Raw genomic sequence first — 18,178 nt, 5'->3', positions numbered from 1 at the left:
GGTTCAGCAAAGAGTTCAGAATTCCTACCCAAAGAAGAAATGACAGATGAAGCAGATACACAAGTCAAACAGCAGTTGAGAACTGTGGGTTCTAGCTCCAGCTTGCAAAATTGTACATGCATTTTATTTTTTTAAAAATAGCATGGAACTATAGAACGGTTTAGGTGGGAAAAGACCTCCAAGATTATGAACCCAAACCATGAACTTAAACCTGTCAAGTTCACCACTGAATTATATCCCAAAGTGCCACATTTACAAGTCTTTTAAACAGCTTCAGGGTTGGTGACCCCACCACTGCCAGTCTGTTTCCATGTTTGACAACCCTGTCCATAAAGAAACTTTTCCTAATGAACCATCTAAACCTTCCCTGACACAACCTGAGGCTATTTCCTCTTGTTTTATTTATTGTTACTTGAGAGAAGTGACCAGCTCCCACCTTGCTACAGCCTCCATTCAGGCAGTTATAGAGAGCGAATGAGATCCCCTTCAAGTCTTTCTTTCTCCAGGCTAAACATCCCCAGCTCCCTCATCTGCAAAAAGACTTGTGCTCCAGACCTTCCCCAGTTTCTCTGCCCTTCTCTGGACACACTCCAGCACCTCAATGTCCCTCTTACAATGAGAGGCCCAAAACTGGTCCACAGGATTGGAAGTGTGGCCTCACCAGCGCTGAGTACAGAGACAATTACTTCCCTTGTCCTGCTGGCCACACCATTGCTGATACAGGCCAGGATGCCACTGACCTTCTTAGTCAACCCAATGCCAAACAAGCCACAAATAAAGCTGGGAGCAAAATAAATTAAAATAACTATGCATGTTGCGTTTTGATGTTAGTACTACAGCTATGCATTAGATTTGCTCAAAGCCTGCTTCATCTATGTACTTCTCAGAAAACTTAAACACGCCCTTGGTCCCATTTGGAGCCAGATACACACCTGCTGATATTTAGACAAGTATTAGCTTCCAGTATAAACAGACATATAGATGCTACTGTAATTCTGCACAAGTCTAGTCCTGAATGTCCAAATCTCAACATGGTATTTCCACAAACATGGTATTTCCACAGGTAATTATTTCCCAACGGAACACAAATCAAACAAATGTATTAAAGCAAAGCATGATACGAATCCTTAACTCTATGAAATTATGTTTCACTGACATATATACCCACACTCCTGGTACTTTGTGAAAGCTCTGATTAATTGCCAAACAAAATGCTGATTGAGGCCTACAAGCCTTTTCAGGATATATCCATTTTATAGATGTTTCTACAGAAGCACAGGAAGAATTTAATGTTTCCATATTTTACTTGTCCATGAATTTTCTGTGAATTCAGAAGTCCTAACTCATACACATCCCACTTTTCATTCAATAGAAAACTCATTTTCTCGAGTCATAATACCCAAAAAATTAAAAAACTGAAAAGTGAAAAAGAAAATACTGGATGTAATGTATCACCCTCTGACAGGGGAAGCTTTTCAATTTTTTATCAAAAATTCAAGATGCTGAATTAATTAGACTATTAACACATTAAAAGTAAGTGCTAAGTGTGAATAGCTTCAATTTAATCACAGTTGAATCAGTTCTATTTTGCACAGACTTGTGCTGTATTTTCAGCTAAGAAATGAGATAGTAATTAGAAATTACCCAGCAATTATGATCTAAGTGCAATGATTCTCTCAATGTGTTAGAAAGTACCTGACAGAGTATTGATTACACATTAGAAGATTACTACATAATCAGCTTAAAATCACATGGTTTGTATTGAAGATACTAAAATGCTCCAATATAGGTGGATCTTGGTAACTCCCAATTTATGTGCTTCAGAGTTCCAGTGAATTTTTTGTAGCTTTATATGTAATAGTGGTCATTGAAAAAAAAAATGAGGTTGATAAGTGCAAAAAAAGGTGAGACAACAGATGATAATGGTTGAGGATCACTTTCCTGCTTACTCAATTACAACATAAAGCACTATTTGTGAGACTTATACTTTCAAGATGAGAGTCTTGACAAAAAAACTTGAGACATTTTTGAAAAAATACCATTAAAAGACCATCAGCAGTTGTCATAGATGAGAAATGTTTTGATGTTCTTAAAAACATTGAAGAATATTTGTTAAATAAATATCTTTAGAACTGTAATTCACAGAAAGCCTGTTGAAATAATATCATGAATCACAGTTGGGAATGACAAAACTATATTTTGCTTCTCAGCAGTATGGTAATAACATTTTTGGAGTGCAATCAATCTGTCTTCATCTGCTTAAAAAGGTGATTTACTGGCAGATGCCATTTTGGGAAAATCACAATATTTTTCATTAAATGTTGATGAATCAGAACATCCTGCATCCTCTTGTACTGAAGGTATATATTAAAAAAAAAAACAAAAAAACAACCAGAAAATGTATCAAAACTAGTTTCTTCACTTAGATCTGTGTTGTCATGGTGGTCTTATTCCTTTGAAGTGTGTATCCTTAAAGCCACATCAGAACCTTTGTTCTCAAATTTCAGAAATGATAACTGATGGATTTCAAAAAAAGCTTTGAAATAATGAAAATCTTGCATAATATGCAACATAATAGGAAGAATAAGTGTCAAAATGAAGCATAAGAACAATGTGAAAACTGTAGAGTACAGTTTATGTTACTAGTATATTAGCATGGTTTATTTTATCAATAATCTTATGGCATTGAATGCTTTTTAATGCAAATCTCAACCATGAATCAACTAATTCTCTGGGAATCTCCTTTTCAGTTTAAAAGAAAAAAAAAAGAAAAGCTAAAGCTAGTAGCACTGGAACTCTGTGAAAAGTTGTGTGAGAATAGTCTGAAATCTCAGAGTTCACAGAAGAAATTAAGAGAACCTCAAATACATTACTTTGTAAATATTGATGTTCAAGATGTCTGGGTTTTTTTGTTTGTGCATTTTTCTTATTCTGAAAGATTAAGATTTCTGAACACAGAGTTGTCAAGATGCAAAGTATTTTAGAAGAATACTGACTTTTGAAAGGACTTTTGTATTTCCCAGAGGAAGAAGCAAACAGTTGAAATCTTCTCAGCAAGAAAGTTTTCTTTCGAGCATATTCAATCACATTAAAGGATAATTGCTGCTTCCTGCTAATAACTATGAACCACTTGGAGGAGCATCACTGCCTCTGGAATACACAGGCAGTTCTGAAAATACTTGAACTCCAACACAGGGAGGACTTGTACCTCTAGGCACAGTCTTTTGCTTTTGCCATTAAACACTTAGGTCCTGTCTCTTCCTTCAGAGTCTGTGCAATATTACTGCATTTTGTAAAACAGAGTTCTCCAAAGTATGTGAAGTACCTTTCAGACAAGACAATGTTTTTTCCCAAGTGAAGTTCAGGCGCTGAAAACATGCAGTATAATTCTGCTTTGGGCTTCACACTTGGTTGAATGCTACAATACAACTGCATCAGGTAGTCTCAGTCATGCCTCTAAAATTTTATTTTCAAGGACTGGCTACATAGGTAGAGACTGTCCAAAGTTTACATTACCTTTAAGTTATTGATAGTGTCAAGGCAATTTTACTGCAGCCAAGAGAAACTTCAGGCTGCCCTACTTCCACTGTTTACCTCACAGTGACTGTAACAAGTCACAGAAGAAATTACCATGCTGGAGAGGTACCTTCCACAGTGCAGGGGCAACCCACACTTCTCTCTTTGAGGCCTGCAAACCCTAATAATATTTTGTTTCATCTAACTTTATTTTATATGCAGAACTGTTCTTGCTCCATTTAAATTGATAACATTAAAATAGCTGTTAAACTAAATACACGAAATTTTTCTTTATCAGTCAGGTAAATCAAACAGGAGAATTTTGCTGTTCCTAAAAGTCTAATCCTTTTAATGAATTGGTTTGTGTTTCAGACATCATTCTGGCATAAATGCACCCTAATAGCATATTCCAGGCTCTGAAGACGCCTTTTTCACTCCTTTTTTCTGTTTTATTTTTCTCTTCTCTCTGCTTTCATAAAAGAACAAGCTTACTGTATTTGTTTTTAAATGGTATTTACTCCAGATAATTCACTGATTTATAGAAAACAGCTTAGAAAATAAGGTACACAAAAGATAGGGTTTTGTGATACAGAAGAACACTTCCATTTGAGTCTATACAAAATTTTCTTTCCCTCTTCACAAGATTTAAATGAATTTTATAAGAGTACATTTACACAATTAACTACAGTGGCATTACAGAGTATATAATAAGACTTAATAAGCACTATCATGATATTTTCAGTTTCTTATCGTATATAGCAGCAATTTTATATCATAGTCCTTATGTTGGGAAGCTTGCTTGGAGACTGTTAGTCTCCTCCCAGTCTCCAGAAAATAGACAAACAGCTCCTGTGTCACAGCAGTATTCCTATTCCTCAGTCACCGGAATATACTCATGTTCCCTTCTCTTGCTCTCCTGCCAGTCTTATGGCACTGGCTAAGAGTTTCAGCAGAGAGCTTCAACCCTATTTCAGAGCACACTGGCCAGATGGTGAGGGTGCTCTCCCTGTCTCCACCGATACAGACATGAGTGGTGGCAGCATCACCAGCAGAATTTTGCTCTTTCGTGTCCCAGTGTTCGGCAACAGGGCACTCGGGAACCCGAGGGAAAAGTAACATCTAGTCAAAGTCAGGGCCTAAGTTCCAGAGAGGGCACAAATTCAAACACATCAAATGTGCTTTGCGCACCAAAAAAGGCCCTTGCTCACTAACAAGACTCTTCAGAAGTTAATGGAACCCTCTCCTCTGGCTTTCACACACACTGTCTCAGGAGGCTTAGATCTTCCCTCTGGCATTTATAACTTAGATTGCATTGATTTATTTTAAAACTTATCTTGTGACTCAAGTGGGTGAACATGTTTTACATGCTTTCAGTGATGAAAACTCCTTATTTGTTTTTCATCAATGTTCTCCTTTTTTATAATTTACATAAAATACAAATAGCAATGACATATGTGTTTTATTAAACAAGCAACATACCCTTTTTATGACATTTCTGAGCCTCACCTAACCTATGGAAATTCTTTTTGTATCTAAAGAATTTTGGCTTGGGGGTTCCAGAGCTTCATAGCACACGTACTGAGAGTGGTATTCACAGATGCTGAATTTGGGAAAGAGTTCCGTTCATCAAACAGATACTGATCTAGTAAGGTGGCAATGACTAAAACATGGCTTCTTCAGTTAACTTAATTCTAGACAAACTTCCACAGTGTCTGACTTAATAGACTGCAAATCATACAAGTCCAGGAAGATGCACCACAGTTCTTACTTTCACAAGCCATACAGAAAAGAAGAAAGAAGTACACTTCACTTACCACATCTTTCACCTGTAAAAATAAACAGTGAAGAAAATAGTCCAGATCAATCTCTGCAATTTCCTTATAACTGGGAGCAAATACTTGCACCTCAGCTGCCTATTAGCTCATGTGAGATAGAAAGAGGAGGAAAGAACCCTGTCTTTTCTGCCAAACCTCCAGTGAAGGAGGAATGAAACATAATCTTTTTGTGGAAGGAGGAGACAGAGGTATTCCCTATCATCCTCATATAAGTACTGAAGAAATTGAACAGTTTCACACAGTTGGCCTTAGCATCAGCAAATAGCATCTATTTCATTCCTGGTAGCACTAAAATCTCAAAATTTTTATTTCTAAAAAAGTAATTACTTAATAAAATCAGTTAACTTTGAACTATTACTTTTCATTTATTTTTGGGGATTTAGCAATTCAATGTCAAATATCACGATTTAGTGTAGTTTTATATAGGCGCAAATTCACAGAGCATAGATCTCACACAAATATGTTGAAAATATGTTTCATTTTGCTCACAATACAATCAGAACTGAAGGTATATTTAGATTGTGTTTAATGCCTTGCCAAGCTAGATACCTGGCTACACATGAGCTTTCCCTATTATTCATCTGAAATCACTGTAGAAAAGCCCAGTCAAGAGAATTTATGGGCTACTTCAGGTGGAAATTTGGAAAAAAGCATGTGTGGTATATTCATTAATCAATGAGAGTCATTTTTACAATCTTGTTTTGTGCCAGATACTGAAATTAGATCTGTTAGGGGGAAATCTTCCAATTCCTAAGGAGCCCTACTGAAATTGCTTAAGTTCAGCCAACAGATTTCACTCGTAACCTTTCATCCCACAACTTCTGGAAAGTCACAACTGTCATCAGAAATAACTTGCATTTGTGAAATTCCATGTTACTGAATGTTTCTCACTAAGTAAAGTCAGAGACATACACGTATTTAAATAGATCTAAAATGTAAATTTCATTTGTGCCTTCAAGTCAGTCTGAACTGGCATTTTTCAATCTGATTTGAATCTTATACTTGCAAAAGAGTGAGTATAAGGTATTATATTCTGTAGTAACGCAAACAGAAAGTATAATAGGATGGAGTCCTGCAGAGAATTATTAAAATGCCATGAATTTAATGAAAACCCTTTTTTAAAAGCTTGTCAAGAATTAATTTCTTTTCATCTATGTGGCCACAAGTCAATAATAGGAATTATTTAAGTCAGTAACTTTGTAGATAATTCAAAATAAGTACAGACAGATTTACTACCAAAAAATTATTTTAAAAATTAATTTGGCAAAAGCAATATACATCATGTTGATTTTAGCTGATGACTGTGGTCTAAATATACTCACAGTATATAGAACTCACAGTACCAGTTATTAAAGACTGAAACTGGTGAGATCTGCACTACAAAGAAAACACATACTTAACTGTAAATATAAATTTGTTCTAAATTTCTCTATCATGAAACCTGCTAAGTGTGAAGCAGTACTTTAAACTTCACTGTTTTGCTCGATATAATCTAACTTGAAATTCTTCAACAACATGGCGTTTTCTCGACCCTCAAATTAATTAGCTTGATCTCTACTTTTATTTTTAATTTTTCCTAAACCTTCTGGTAGCAGCAAATTGCTTGTGGAGAGCACAGAATTGAATAAAACAGCTGGACTAAACTAACATGTTGGAGGAAGGAAAAAAGCTTTGCAATTTATTAATGTATTCAAACGACTGTTACAAAGTTTACAATTTAATTATTGGAAGATTATAGAACTGCTTCACTGCTTCTGTACTGTGTTAAATAAACTGTACGTGCAAGGAGTAATAAATGAAATTGTTAATTTCAGTGCATCCTTAGGGAATAGTAAGAGGGGGAGTTTACATTATTTAGAGCTCCAAATGGATTTGAGTTTATATACAGTAATAAATCTTAACTACATTGTTAATTAACCCTGCCTCAAGCCCCTTTTTGCCTTAGGAGTCCAAAGACACAGTGTCTGTTAGGATAACTCACCATCCATGTGCTTAAAGATGCTTAGGACTGGGAGAATTTGTCGATAATAGGGCACCAAGGCCTCCCCCACCATTTCAGCTGACACCACCAGGTGCTGGATGACTTTCAGTGTGGTGCAGAGGACCTGTCGGTTACGAAGGTTCAGTGCATCTGTGACGCAAAAAGAACAACAGACAGAAAGCAGAATTAATTTCTAAAATGTAAAGGGAGGAGGAGGAGTTCTCTAATGGACAAATTTAATTAAACTATACTCTGTTGGGAATTGTAAGTGGGCCTTTATTAGCCCAGCTTAGAAAGGTCCCAAAGATGGATTGCAGTCCTGATGTTATAAAACACTGCCTTGTCTGATTGTTATTTGTTCCCACAATTTGTGCTGACTCTTCAGTAACCCAAAGAATGCAGCTCATTATTCCCTCACGCTGCCTGTATAATACTGGCGTGGTCCAAACAAATGAAAAATAAATGTTCAGTAAGTACCACTTGGGGCCAATGGAACTATACAACTGCAAGACAACCTGCAAAGGTTGACAACAGATGCATTCTAGTGCAACAATTGGTGTTTGTATGTTTGCACTCATTTATTTAATGATAATTTTATTCATTCAACTGACAATTCCTACTATTCTGAGAATCAGTACAATGAAGCAAATGTTTATAGAAAAAACCACCGACAAACAAACCTTGTAGGTTTTTTCAAAAGAAAAACATTATAGGGGGAAAAGAAAGGTTTTGTCTAGCCTACTTAGATGCTTCTCTTAGCTTTCAGTGTCATGCTTCTAATCTTATGACACTAAGACATTTCATAAAAACCTCTTGTTTTTTCTCTTTTAATTTTACTAAAAGCAAGTACTTTGCATTCTCTCTTGTAATTAAAAACGAGTCACGCTTGAAATACATATATTTTTCTCCCTTGCAAAATCCATCTATTTATGAAAGCATTTCTGAAATTATGCAGATGGATAAATTTGTCAGCAATTGTGAGATTTGGTATGGTCTTACATATTGGTCTAATACTCCAGTGTCCTACCCAGTTACATAGAATCGTACATCGTTGCACTGGGACAGAACTGAAAAAGATAAGCTCAAATTTATTACTATGTTTTATAAACACAGACTATAAATATGTGATTTGAGACACCATAACAAAGTATAAGCATTTAGAAAAAAAATTGTAGCAAAGAATACAACAAAATTTGAAGAGGAGTTATTAGTAACTCTTCAAATAGAAGTATTAGGATCAAAAATATCTCTACTCATTGCAGAGGTGTTGGAGACAGATGATCATTAAAGGCCCCTTGCAACCCAAACCATTCTATGATTCTGCAAGTCTATGATTCAGTATTTCCTATGCTGAGTTTTATCAGTGCACAGGACTGCCATTTCCTAGGGAATGAAGTAGTATTTTCACAAAGGAGCAATGTCAAAGGAGCAATCTCTTTAAGCAAATGCACTGTACCCCACCTGCTTCTGCTGCTTAAAAATCAGAACTAGATCTCCAAACCAAGGGCAGGGCAGATTGGTTGTGTGAATGGACAGACAATTCTCAAAAACCAACTAGTAAATAATCTTCCTTCATGCCTCTTGGCATGCTTGTGAACAACATACTGAACCTACTGTTAGAAAACAGAAAGCCCAAGGTATAAAGGTACTATTACACATATCCAAGTTAAAAGAGTACTCCTAAATGAATATACAGACTGAATTCCATGTTGCTTATTTTCTACAGTAGTCTCTACTGTAGTCACCAGGCTGTACTTAATTTCACATTGTCTCTGAGCATAATACTGTGTGGACAGGAAGCCCAACAATGCAGCATGCTCACATTAAGTTCCAGCAAAGAGGCTGGCTATTCGAAATTATGCTTTTGTGGATAGATGTTCTAAGGTTTCTTCAGCAAACAGAGACACCCAGATACAATTTTAAAGATTGGGTCCAAGTCTTAGGTAGGAAAATACTCTATTAGAGTGAAACAGGCATTATTCTTTTTCACGGAAGAGTGGTTGGAAGAGCAAGTTTTGGGGTTCCATCGTATAGATTTATTCACTACTAACTTGTCATACACATAGATAATAGCTAACTGAACTAATAGAGAAATTATCACTAACACTGGCAATTTTCAGTACAATAGTTATGTCGTGCATACAAGCATGAATGAATATTTATATTCAATTATATGAATTAGTACAAAATAGTAAAATTAATTATTCATACAGACAAAATTAATTAAGGGATATAAAAATTAATCATTGACAGAAATCACTGTCTCTTAATTTTTAAGAAATTTTACCCACTCCCAGGAATAGTACTTCTGGACTGTAGAAGCTGTCCCAGACTATAAGAAACCTTATTTCTAGGCATGCAGAGTATGTCATGTAACTGGAAATGGCTGTCCAAATACTCCTAGGAAGAACTTTTGGATGAATCCCTTCTGATGCTATAGACTTGTCTCTGTCCAAGTGGAGCAGCAGGTACCTGACCATTTCTCTCTGGATTATGGTGGCTTCATCCTGCTCCCCAGTCTCCAGCTCAGGGGTATACAGGTAATTCATGTAAATTGATGTAAATTTAGTGTTTCTTTTGTTAATTTCCATTAAGAGCAGAAACTTTACTTAAGATATATGCCACATGTTTGCTTATCTATTTAGCTAGATGTTAATAGAATAAAGCAACAGAAATATAAATAGATAAAAAGCAATAGAAATAATACATTAAAATCTTTTTCTTGAGTAACACTTATTACCTCTCAAAGACCTAGCAGTTATATAAGGTGATAGCATTTATTTTTATGTGGCAGTTTGAAAAATTCAATCTCAGTCCCAGATATTGTCTATAATAGAAGCCACAGTTCTCATCTGATAGATGAGATTGATAGATTCTATAAGCCAGGAAACATGACAGCATTTCTCCCAATACACACTGGATCTTTTTCATGACACAATATAGTTCCACAGAAGAGATCAAATCAGAACATTCTCTCCCAGATAGCACACTGATATCCTGAGCTTTACAGAATCAAAACAGTTTCCCTAAACTTCTGTCTCTTCTCTAACTACTAACTTTAGATTTTGGTCATTTGATAATGTAATTCTCTTCAACTTCTATTTCAAATACACCTGTGAATCTATGCTTAGAAGTGCACTGACATTTTCCATTTTCTATTTAAGTCTCACAACCAAAACCAATTTATTTTGCATACATCTCTCACTCAATTGGTAAATGAGGCAACAGTTTTAGAAAATTCTTTGCCTGAAGCAGAACAAGATACATAGAGTATCCTGTGAGGTAAAAAGCACTCAGGATAAAAATGCTTGACTGTTGTGATCCACTTAATCTTGTTGACCAAGGGCTTATTTTAAATTCACAATCAGGTTTAAAGAAGTCCTAACATGAAGTGTTCTCAAAATGCAATTGATTAAAGTGATACATACTTCTCTTACAAAATTTTGTCCAAAATCTTCAAAGTGCATAACACTTCACTACCTCTACTTATATAATAGTATTGTGCTAAACTTACCGAACAGTAATGAAGACTGTTACAAAATACAGCGTTTCAATCAAGAGTGAATAAAAACCAGAATAAGAACCTTGTGTTCTGTACTTTTTAGAAGTCCAGTAAGAACTGATCCAAATAACAATACAGATGTACAAAAATTTCTTTCTGTACAACTGAAAGAGTGATGTGTTACAGTGAAATGATGGGAAGGATAAATAGGGAGTAAGGCATGAAAACATTATGCCAATTTTGACATCAAAGACCTTTTTTTGTAAAGCCAAAGTCTAAGGCACAGAAAATGCTAAGATCCATAAGTGAAACACTGATGCTTTCAAGAAACATGATATAGCAGACTATGGCAGAGAAAGTCAGCCAGTAGCTTCTTTCAGCGTTAGTTGTGCTTCTAATTGTAGCATTTTACTAGATCAGCTCCTATAAAGCTTGAATCCTATTAACATTTGTGGACCCAGTTTAATTACATAGTAGAAAGAACACTTAAGAGTCCCAAAAACCTGCTCATTGACTATTCCAGTCTAGAGTTTCTATCAATTCCTAGGTGTACATTCCTTCCTCTGAGCTAAAATATTAAAACTGCACTGAGTATCCACCCTCCTGATGAAAACAGGTCTGCTGCCAATGAAATGTGATGCCATTTACAGAAAAGTTCTGCAGAATCAAAGTAGTACAGACATCTGTACTGCAAAACTTAACTTAGCATTCTAAATGTTCTCTAGATCCTTGAAGAATGTGGACAAGAAAAACCTGATAAAACAGTTTTATAGGACTTCCAAAAGGAATTTAATAAGGTCCTTCACTGAACCTCCATGGCTTCCATAGAAATAAATAATAACATATAGATAGAAACTGTGGGCAACAATAAATGATTGAAGAAGAATAGTATCACTAATAAGGCCTTGCAGGAATCTGTGCTGAATTTCATGTTTTTCACTAGATCCAAAGGTGATTTGGAAGAGACTTGACTGATTATAACAAAGATTTCTGTTGATATCAAGTTATTCCAGATGCCAAAGATAAGGACTGACTCTGAAGAACTGTATAGAACAACTGGGTGATAAAATTGCAGATGAAATTCATTACTAATAAATGCTAAATATAATACATTTATAAATTCAGGAAAGAATAGCTCTAACTCCAACTTTAAAAGTCAGAAATGTTAATTATAGATTTCACTTTCCAAACATGAATAAGATTTATTTTATTGAATAAGGAATACAGTTTCTCCTCACAGAGAATAAAGAGGAGTAAGAAAGGAGCTACTTCCTAAAGCAGTTGAAAACACCTGAAAAGACCAGTTTTGAGCAGAAGAATGTAACATAAACCTAATTGCAACTAATTGCACTGGTTGATGAAAACTGCAAGGGAAATGCTTTAGTATTTGATACCAGAACAATTTTTAAAAATCAGAGGCCTTTGCTTTCTTTAAAAGCATTTTAAGTCTATAAAGGCGTGATTGTTTGCTTTTATCTTTCAGTCTCTGACCTTAATAACCAGGGCTAGTTCTCAAGAGCAACAGTCAGTCAGAAGGAAAATTACAATCAATCACATTAATGTTTTAACTTTCTGTAGCTGAGAGAAATAACTTACATGATCTGCAGAAAGAAAATAACAGACCAGAAAACCATATTTATTCCATAAGAATATTGCAGAACTTTGTGAAAGGAAGTATTTAATAGTCATTAAGTACTCCTAAATACTGTGAATATGTGAGAAGTTTAACTATGCTTAGAAAAACTGCTAGCAACACATTCAACTTTACATATCTAAATGCAAAAGTGACACTGATTTGACATTAAATGTGAATTAACTACACTGTACTCCAAGACAACATTTTTCATGCAAATAGAATGAACAATAAAAAAATGGAAGTCAAGTGCAAACAGAATGTGAATAAGAAAACAGAAATCAGTTTAATTTGGAAATTTATTAAACATTAAAAAGGACTCTGTAGGTGACACTGAGAGAGGAATGCTCCATTCATTTCTCTAAATCTGACTCACAGAAATATTTATTACCTTAATGAAACATTTTAAACAAAGTTTAAGGTATCCTTGATTTACTCTATCACAGAAGTTATGTTTGACAGCATGGTGAAAGTCTCAAGAAGGAAAACTTCAGAGTCCCTTAGGATGGAGATTATTCTTTTTGGACTCAGTCAGAAGGACTGGTCTGCTGACTGGAACTGTGTAGAAACAATACTTCCTTCTAAGTTATAAGTGCAAAGATGAGAGCTTTTCTAGCTTTTAGGCCTAAGTTCAGATTGTCTACATATCTGTTTTAGGATTCACAGAACAGAAAAGATTCTGGCAAGTGGGTGATCCAAGATACTTAAGTGTTCAATTTCACATTATTATCTTCATTAGCAAAGCTATATGAAGATCTTCCTATTGATCATTTTTAGCCATTCACACCAATGTCTGTGCTACTGCTCCTTCATATGTGCGAGTGCATTTATAAATTAGACTATTGAAATGATCTGACTTTAAAAGTAAAGCCACTTGAAAAATATTTTTGATTTATTTTAGAGTTGGGGGGTTTTCTTTCTTTTTTGTTTTTTTTTGTTTTTTTTTTTGTTTTTACACATCTAGATGAAAGTATCACCAAGTTGTTCCATAAACAATTGCATTAGCAAAAGTCAGAGTGTGGGAGCTGGAACAATTGGTGACTTTATGCATGCAGGGGTTGAAAACTCCTACAACTACATTGCCAGCAAAGCAAATGTGAATGGCAGCATGCTCGCTGCCTCTGAAAGGAGAGGAGGTGCTTCCATACACTGTTGCATGTCCCTGATGTTACTCATAGAAACAATAGAAAAGGTGTAGAAACTTCTGGCTCCCCCAGAGTTTATGTTTGCATGTGTGTCTCACGTGAGAGAACATTGGGGAGCCCTAAAATCAGGAATTTGAGAGTTGCAGAAGCCTAACAAAAGCAAGCAAATAGACTTAACGCTTTTCTGATCCCTTTGTTATGGGAAATGTAATATTAGAAGTAACAATTTTTCCCAAAAAAGAACATCAAAAGGAATTTTACACTCCCATAATGACAACAGAAAGGCTAGACAGACTCATCTGTTTCCTAAAAATAAAGCAACTCTCATGTAACCTACAGACATCTTTGTTTGCAACCCCAGGGGGCTGAGCCTGGGTTCTGTTCAGCTCTCTACCACCAATGCAATCTGTGATGTGGGGCAAAATTAGCCTCCTTCTTCTGCTTTTTTACCTGTCTGTAATATGAAAATAGCAATATGGATCTTGCTGGCAAAGAAGATATCAGGCTGCGTATTGTGCATCAGAACTTTCATGATATTGCTGCAAAGTACTTTGCTATTTGCCATATATCTCAACTTATATATCTTTGCTGAAGTTGAAATAACTCAGACAATGGGCTTACCTACATCTTCTGTGAAAGGGAGCAAAAAGTCCTGTATCTTAAGTAATCCCATTTTCTGTGTTTTCCTTACAAATTTAACATAAACAGGTAATTGTAATTTGTTTCTTCTTAGTTTTATGTCATGCAATGAATGTATTTATAAACTATTTTATAATGTTTTTCCAGTGCATGACACAGTATATTCTGAATTTATATTTTGAGAAATCAAAATATATTTTGAACATTTTTCTCTCTGAGAAACTAATGCCTCCAACTTGAGGGATTTTTTCTTCCTCTGAAATTCCAGTAAAAAAGTTCCTTCCAGTGAGGCAAACAAAGAAAAAAAAAAAAAAGGAATTATTTTTCAACTAAAGATCATTCTTCTTTATTATTTTAATCATATTTCAGGTATTTTAGAAGAGAATCCAGGTCTGCTAATTTCTATTATCTGTCTTTTTTTTAAGTCACTGCTTGTTTAATAAGAAAAAAATTGAAAGGATTTGGGCTTAAAATAACCCACAGATGGATTAAATAATATTATTTTCTTTTTTAATGATATAGTGTTCAAATGTGTGATCTTTAAGCAAGGATGGCTGGAAGACAAATTCATCCTTAAATCATTAAAGTATAATACAGAATACTAATATTTAATTTAAATGCTTTTAGAGAACATTTAGGTCTTCTCTAACATGCAGGAGAAAAAGCTGCTTTTAAAGAGTTTTTCTTTATAGAGTTGTTTTTCTGTCCTTCTTTTAGCCTTTCCCCCTCAATCATATATATTAACTTGCCTAACAACCAATTGATTCATTCTTTCACAATAGAAATATGGTAGTGGTCTAGAAGAAGACTGGTTAATCAGAAATAACTCACCCAGTGGGACACTTTAGAGACAGGAATCTGTGTAAAACATAGCTGAGTTTATTGTGGATGCTGCCGAGTCACAGAAATGCATGGCTACGACTACACTGCTGTATTACACAGTCATAGCAAATTTTAAAACTCTTAAAAGTACACATTTTCAGACTCCTGGAGATAGTGGTGTCTTCTTTTACTATTAGTATGGCCTTAATTAGGAAGAAGCCTTTATCACTGATAACCCTTAGACTCTACACATAATTAAAGCTGACAGGGAAGCATTTTTAAAATTAAAAAAAAAAAAAAGCACTGTAGAATAAATTAAAGCAGAAACAACAACTAAATTTAGCTAGCAGATTCTTGAATGTGTTCCAGCACCATAAACTATGACTTAAGACTACATAGCAAACCCATAAAAATATCCTTACCTAGAAATCTCTAATTCTAAATGCTGTGTAATAGCTAAAGCTTACAGGTAATTAAATCTAAGCTAGATTCTCATCTCAGAAAGACTTTTAAATCCCAACTGAGGAGATGCTGTCATAAACTTGCAGTCTTTTCTGAAGAAATTATTTCACCTTTCAAAAAACATGATACAACTGGAAATATATTCGGGTGATGTTGGAAATACAGTTCTAACGGAATTGTATCATTCCTCTCTTTACGTGTTTCCCCTTTAGAGTGAAAAAAATGGTAACATTGTTTTCATAACCTTTCTCAAGTGTCACAGAGTAAACATTCTGAATATCATATATTCCTTTTGACATTTTCAACACTACGGTAAGATAGAGATAGTGACAGCTATAATCAATCTTTTTAAATTGAGAAAAAATTGAACGAAAAAACCACAATTCTGACTCTTCCCACACTATTATTTCAGTATTATCGGGCTCCAAACTACATTCACTTCCCATTTTACAAAACTGTATTTAAAGCTGAACTGTCTCAGGGACAGGAAAAAGAACAGCAATGATACAATTAATGATTAATTATAAAAAACAAGCCAAGTTTAACAAACATGAGCATCTATCCATAAAAGCGTGGCATGCAGATTTAAGAACCACCATAACTAACTAAAGAAGGATGATAGTTGCGAATAATATCTCTTCAAGGTACTGACCTCAAGAAAGGAAAGGACAAAACAATATATCTGAAAGACTAGGTAGTTCAAAAAAATAAATTTTAGTGGTAATACACTTGAAGTTTAGTGGTATTACATTTGTGTTAAAATAATTTATTGCTTTTTACAAACTTTTTTTTCTAAAAAAAAAAACCCTATGTTTGATTATATAAAACTCTCAAAAGTAGTATGTTTAAAAGGCCATCTGCTGATTTCTCCTGTAATTTTAGATGAACTGGTCTGTACAGTAGAGGATTTACATAGTAAATATAGAAAATCAGCTAAGGAAATATCACTAAACATTTTCAAAGACCAAGAGAAATGTGTAATAAGAAAAACACTAACCAGAGAGCCTATTATGAAATACCGCACATATCAGGTGATTGAAGGCATAAGCTTTCTGGCCTTATATCTTAAAAATTACTCACATTTTCAATAATTTTCATGTGATGTTCAGGTTGTCATGCTTTACAGCTTAATTAGCAACTTTTCAAAAATTTACATCATATAAATACAATTTATGGATCTTTCTCCTACACATTCACTTACTTTTTATTGGTATAATGAGCTGAGGAACAACAGGAAGAATCTTGTTTCCACCATGCTCCAGCAGGTCATGGACTCCTTGGCGAGCAAAAAACTCATAGGGAAATTCTGTTTCACAAAGCCCATCAAAAAACAAAGGCAGAAAGTAATGATAGTCCAGATCTTCAATCTCTACCTGAAAATATAAAATAAATAAACAGATAAATGCAATTTTTAGTACTAATACAACGTGATCAGGCCAACAGATAATTCATGCCACTTACACAGGCATGTTGAGTAAATAATAATTCATTTTTTGTCACTGCAGTGTATCTTGCATTGCAGGTATGGTTTATGACAATATATTAACATACAGAAATATTAGAACTAAAGAAGAGAATAAAAATTAATATACTTCCATATATTTTCACTTTTTGATAAGTCAGTACCAGATTCTTATATTCTTGCTTACACACTTTACTTTGCAAGTTACCAGTAGGAATCAAACCAGTCATTTGAAGAACAATACTCTGCCTCTTTCAAAAAAATTTGTCACTTGGACACTCAAAACAACAAATAAGAGAAACAATCCTGTGAGAAACAAATATCCAGCACAACACAAACATCAACATTTGTACTTAGTAATTAGTAATTAGTAATTCCCTAATTTGTTGAATACTGACCTAGTTTATTTCCTATTAATTTCAAGAGCAGAATTATAAAGAAATTCCATGGTTTTCCACTACGAAGAAAAGGTACAGAAATTATGTACCTATTTTTAATAGGAGTTTCCTTCCAATCTGAAATTACAAAGTATGCTAATCTTAACAAGCCATGGAGGGATTTTGCACTCTAGTTTTCTTCCCTTTTCCTTCTTTTACCCATTAGGACTCTACTGCAGACACTCAGGCTAGCCAGGGAGAATCAGAAGTTTGTTTATGGCCTGCCAAAGCTCTGAATACAGCTGAGAAGTAACTCAACAGCAATGAATTTTCTCTGAAAAGAATATGATCCTCCAAATCACTTGGAGACCAATCCATCTCTTTAAGAATGCACTTCCATCATTAAAACACTGCTTAGCTGCTACCCAGTTTTTCCAGTGAGATTTGGTAGTATCCAGGTAAGATTCTTCAAACCTAACAAGCTTTGTCACATAAGCCAAACTGAAGCTCCAAATATCCTAGATAAAATTTGTCAGGTTAAGCAAAACAAAAAACCCACCCATTGATTTCAGAACAGAAATTGCAGTCTCACTTGAACTGTAAAAGTCTGAACTAGAACAGCCAAGAGCTGAACTTCACAATTCTTGGGTAAATCACACAGTCAGAAAGTAGCACATAGACATTCTCTCTTTGAGGCCATGGTTCATTTTCCTCCTTGCTTGACTGAGTAGATCTGAATCCTGGTCTAGCACACCTTAAATACTGACTTCAATCTTTCATGTTGAAACAAATCAATCCATGTAA

At 34.8% G+C, this 18,178-nt stretch overlaps 1 protein-coding gene across 1 annotated transcript in view; it reads right to left on the bottom strand.

Annotated features, from left to right (window-relative positions):
* The window catches only part of PACRG (parkin coregulated), a 211,687-nt gene that overhangs the window by 85,791 nt on the left and 107,718 nt on the right, over positions 1-18,178 (bottom strand). The window contains exons 3-4 of the mRNA XM_041477137.1: positions 16,737-16,908; positions 7,333-7,482 (exon numbers count right to left, since the gene is read on the bottom strand). Coding sequence (XP_041333071.1) covers positions 7,333-7,482; positions 16,737-16,908 — 322 coding nt within the window. The remainder of the gene's footprint in view (positions 1-7,332; positions 7,483-16,736; positions 16,909-18,178) is intronic.

This window comes from Pyrgilauda ruficollis, unplaced genomic scaffold (genome assembly GCF_017590135.1).
Source record: "Pyrgilauda ruficollis isolate IOZ18807 unplaced genomic scaffold, ASM1759013v1 scaffold4, whole genome shotgun sequence".
NCBI classification, from domain to species: Eukaryota; Metazoa; Chordata; class Aves; order Passeriformes; family Passeridae; genus Pyrgilauda; species Pyrgilauda ruficollis.
The sequence above is the reverse complement of the archived record's forward strand: the minus strand, read 5'-3'. Positions and strand labels throughout refer to the sequence as shown.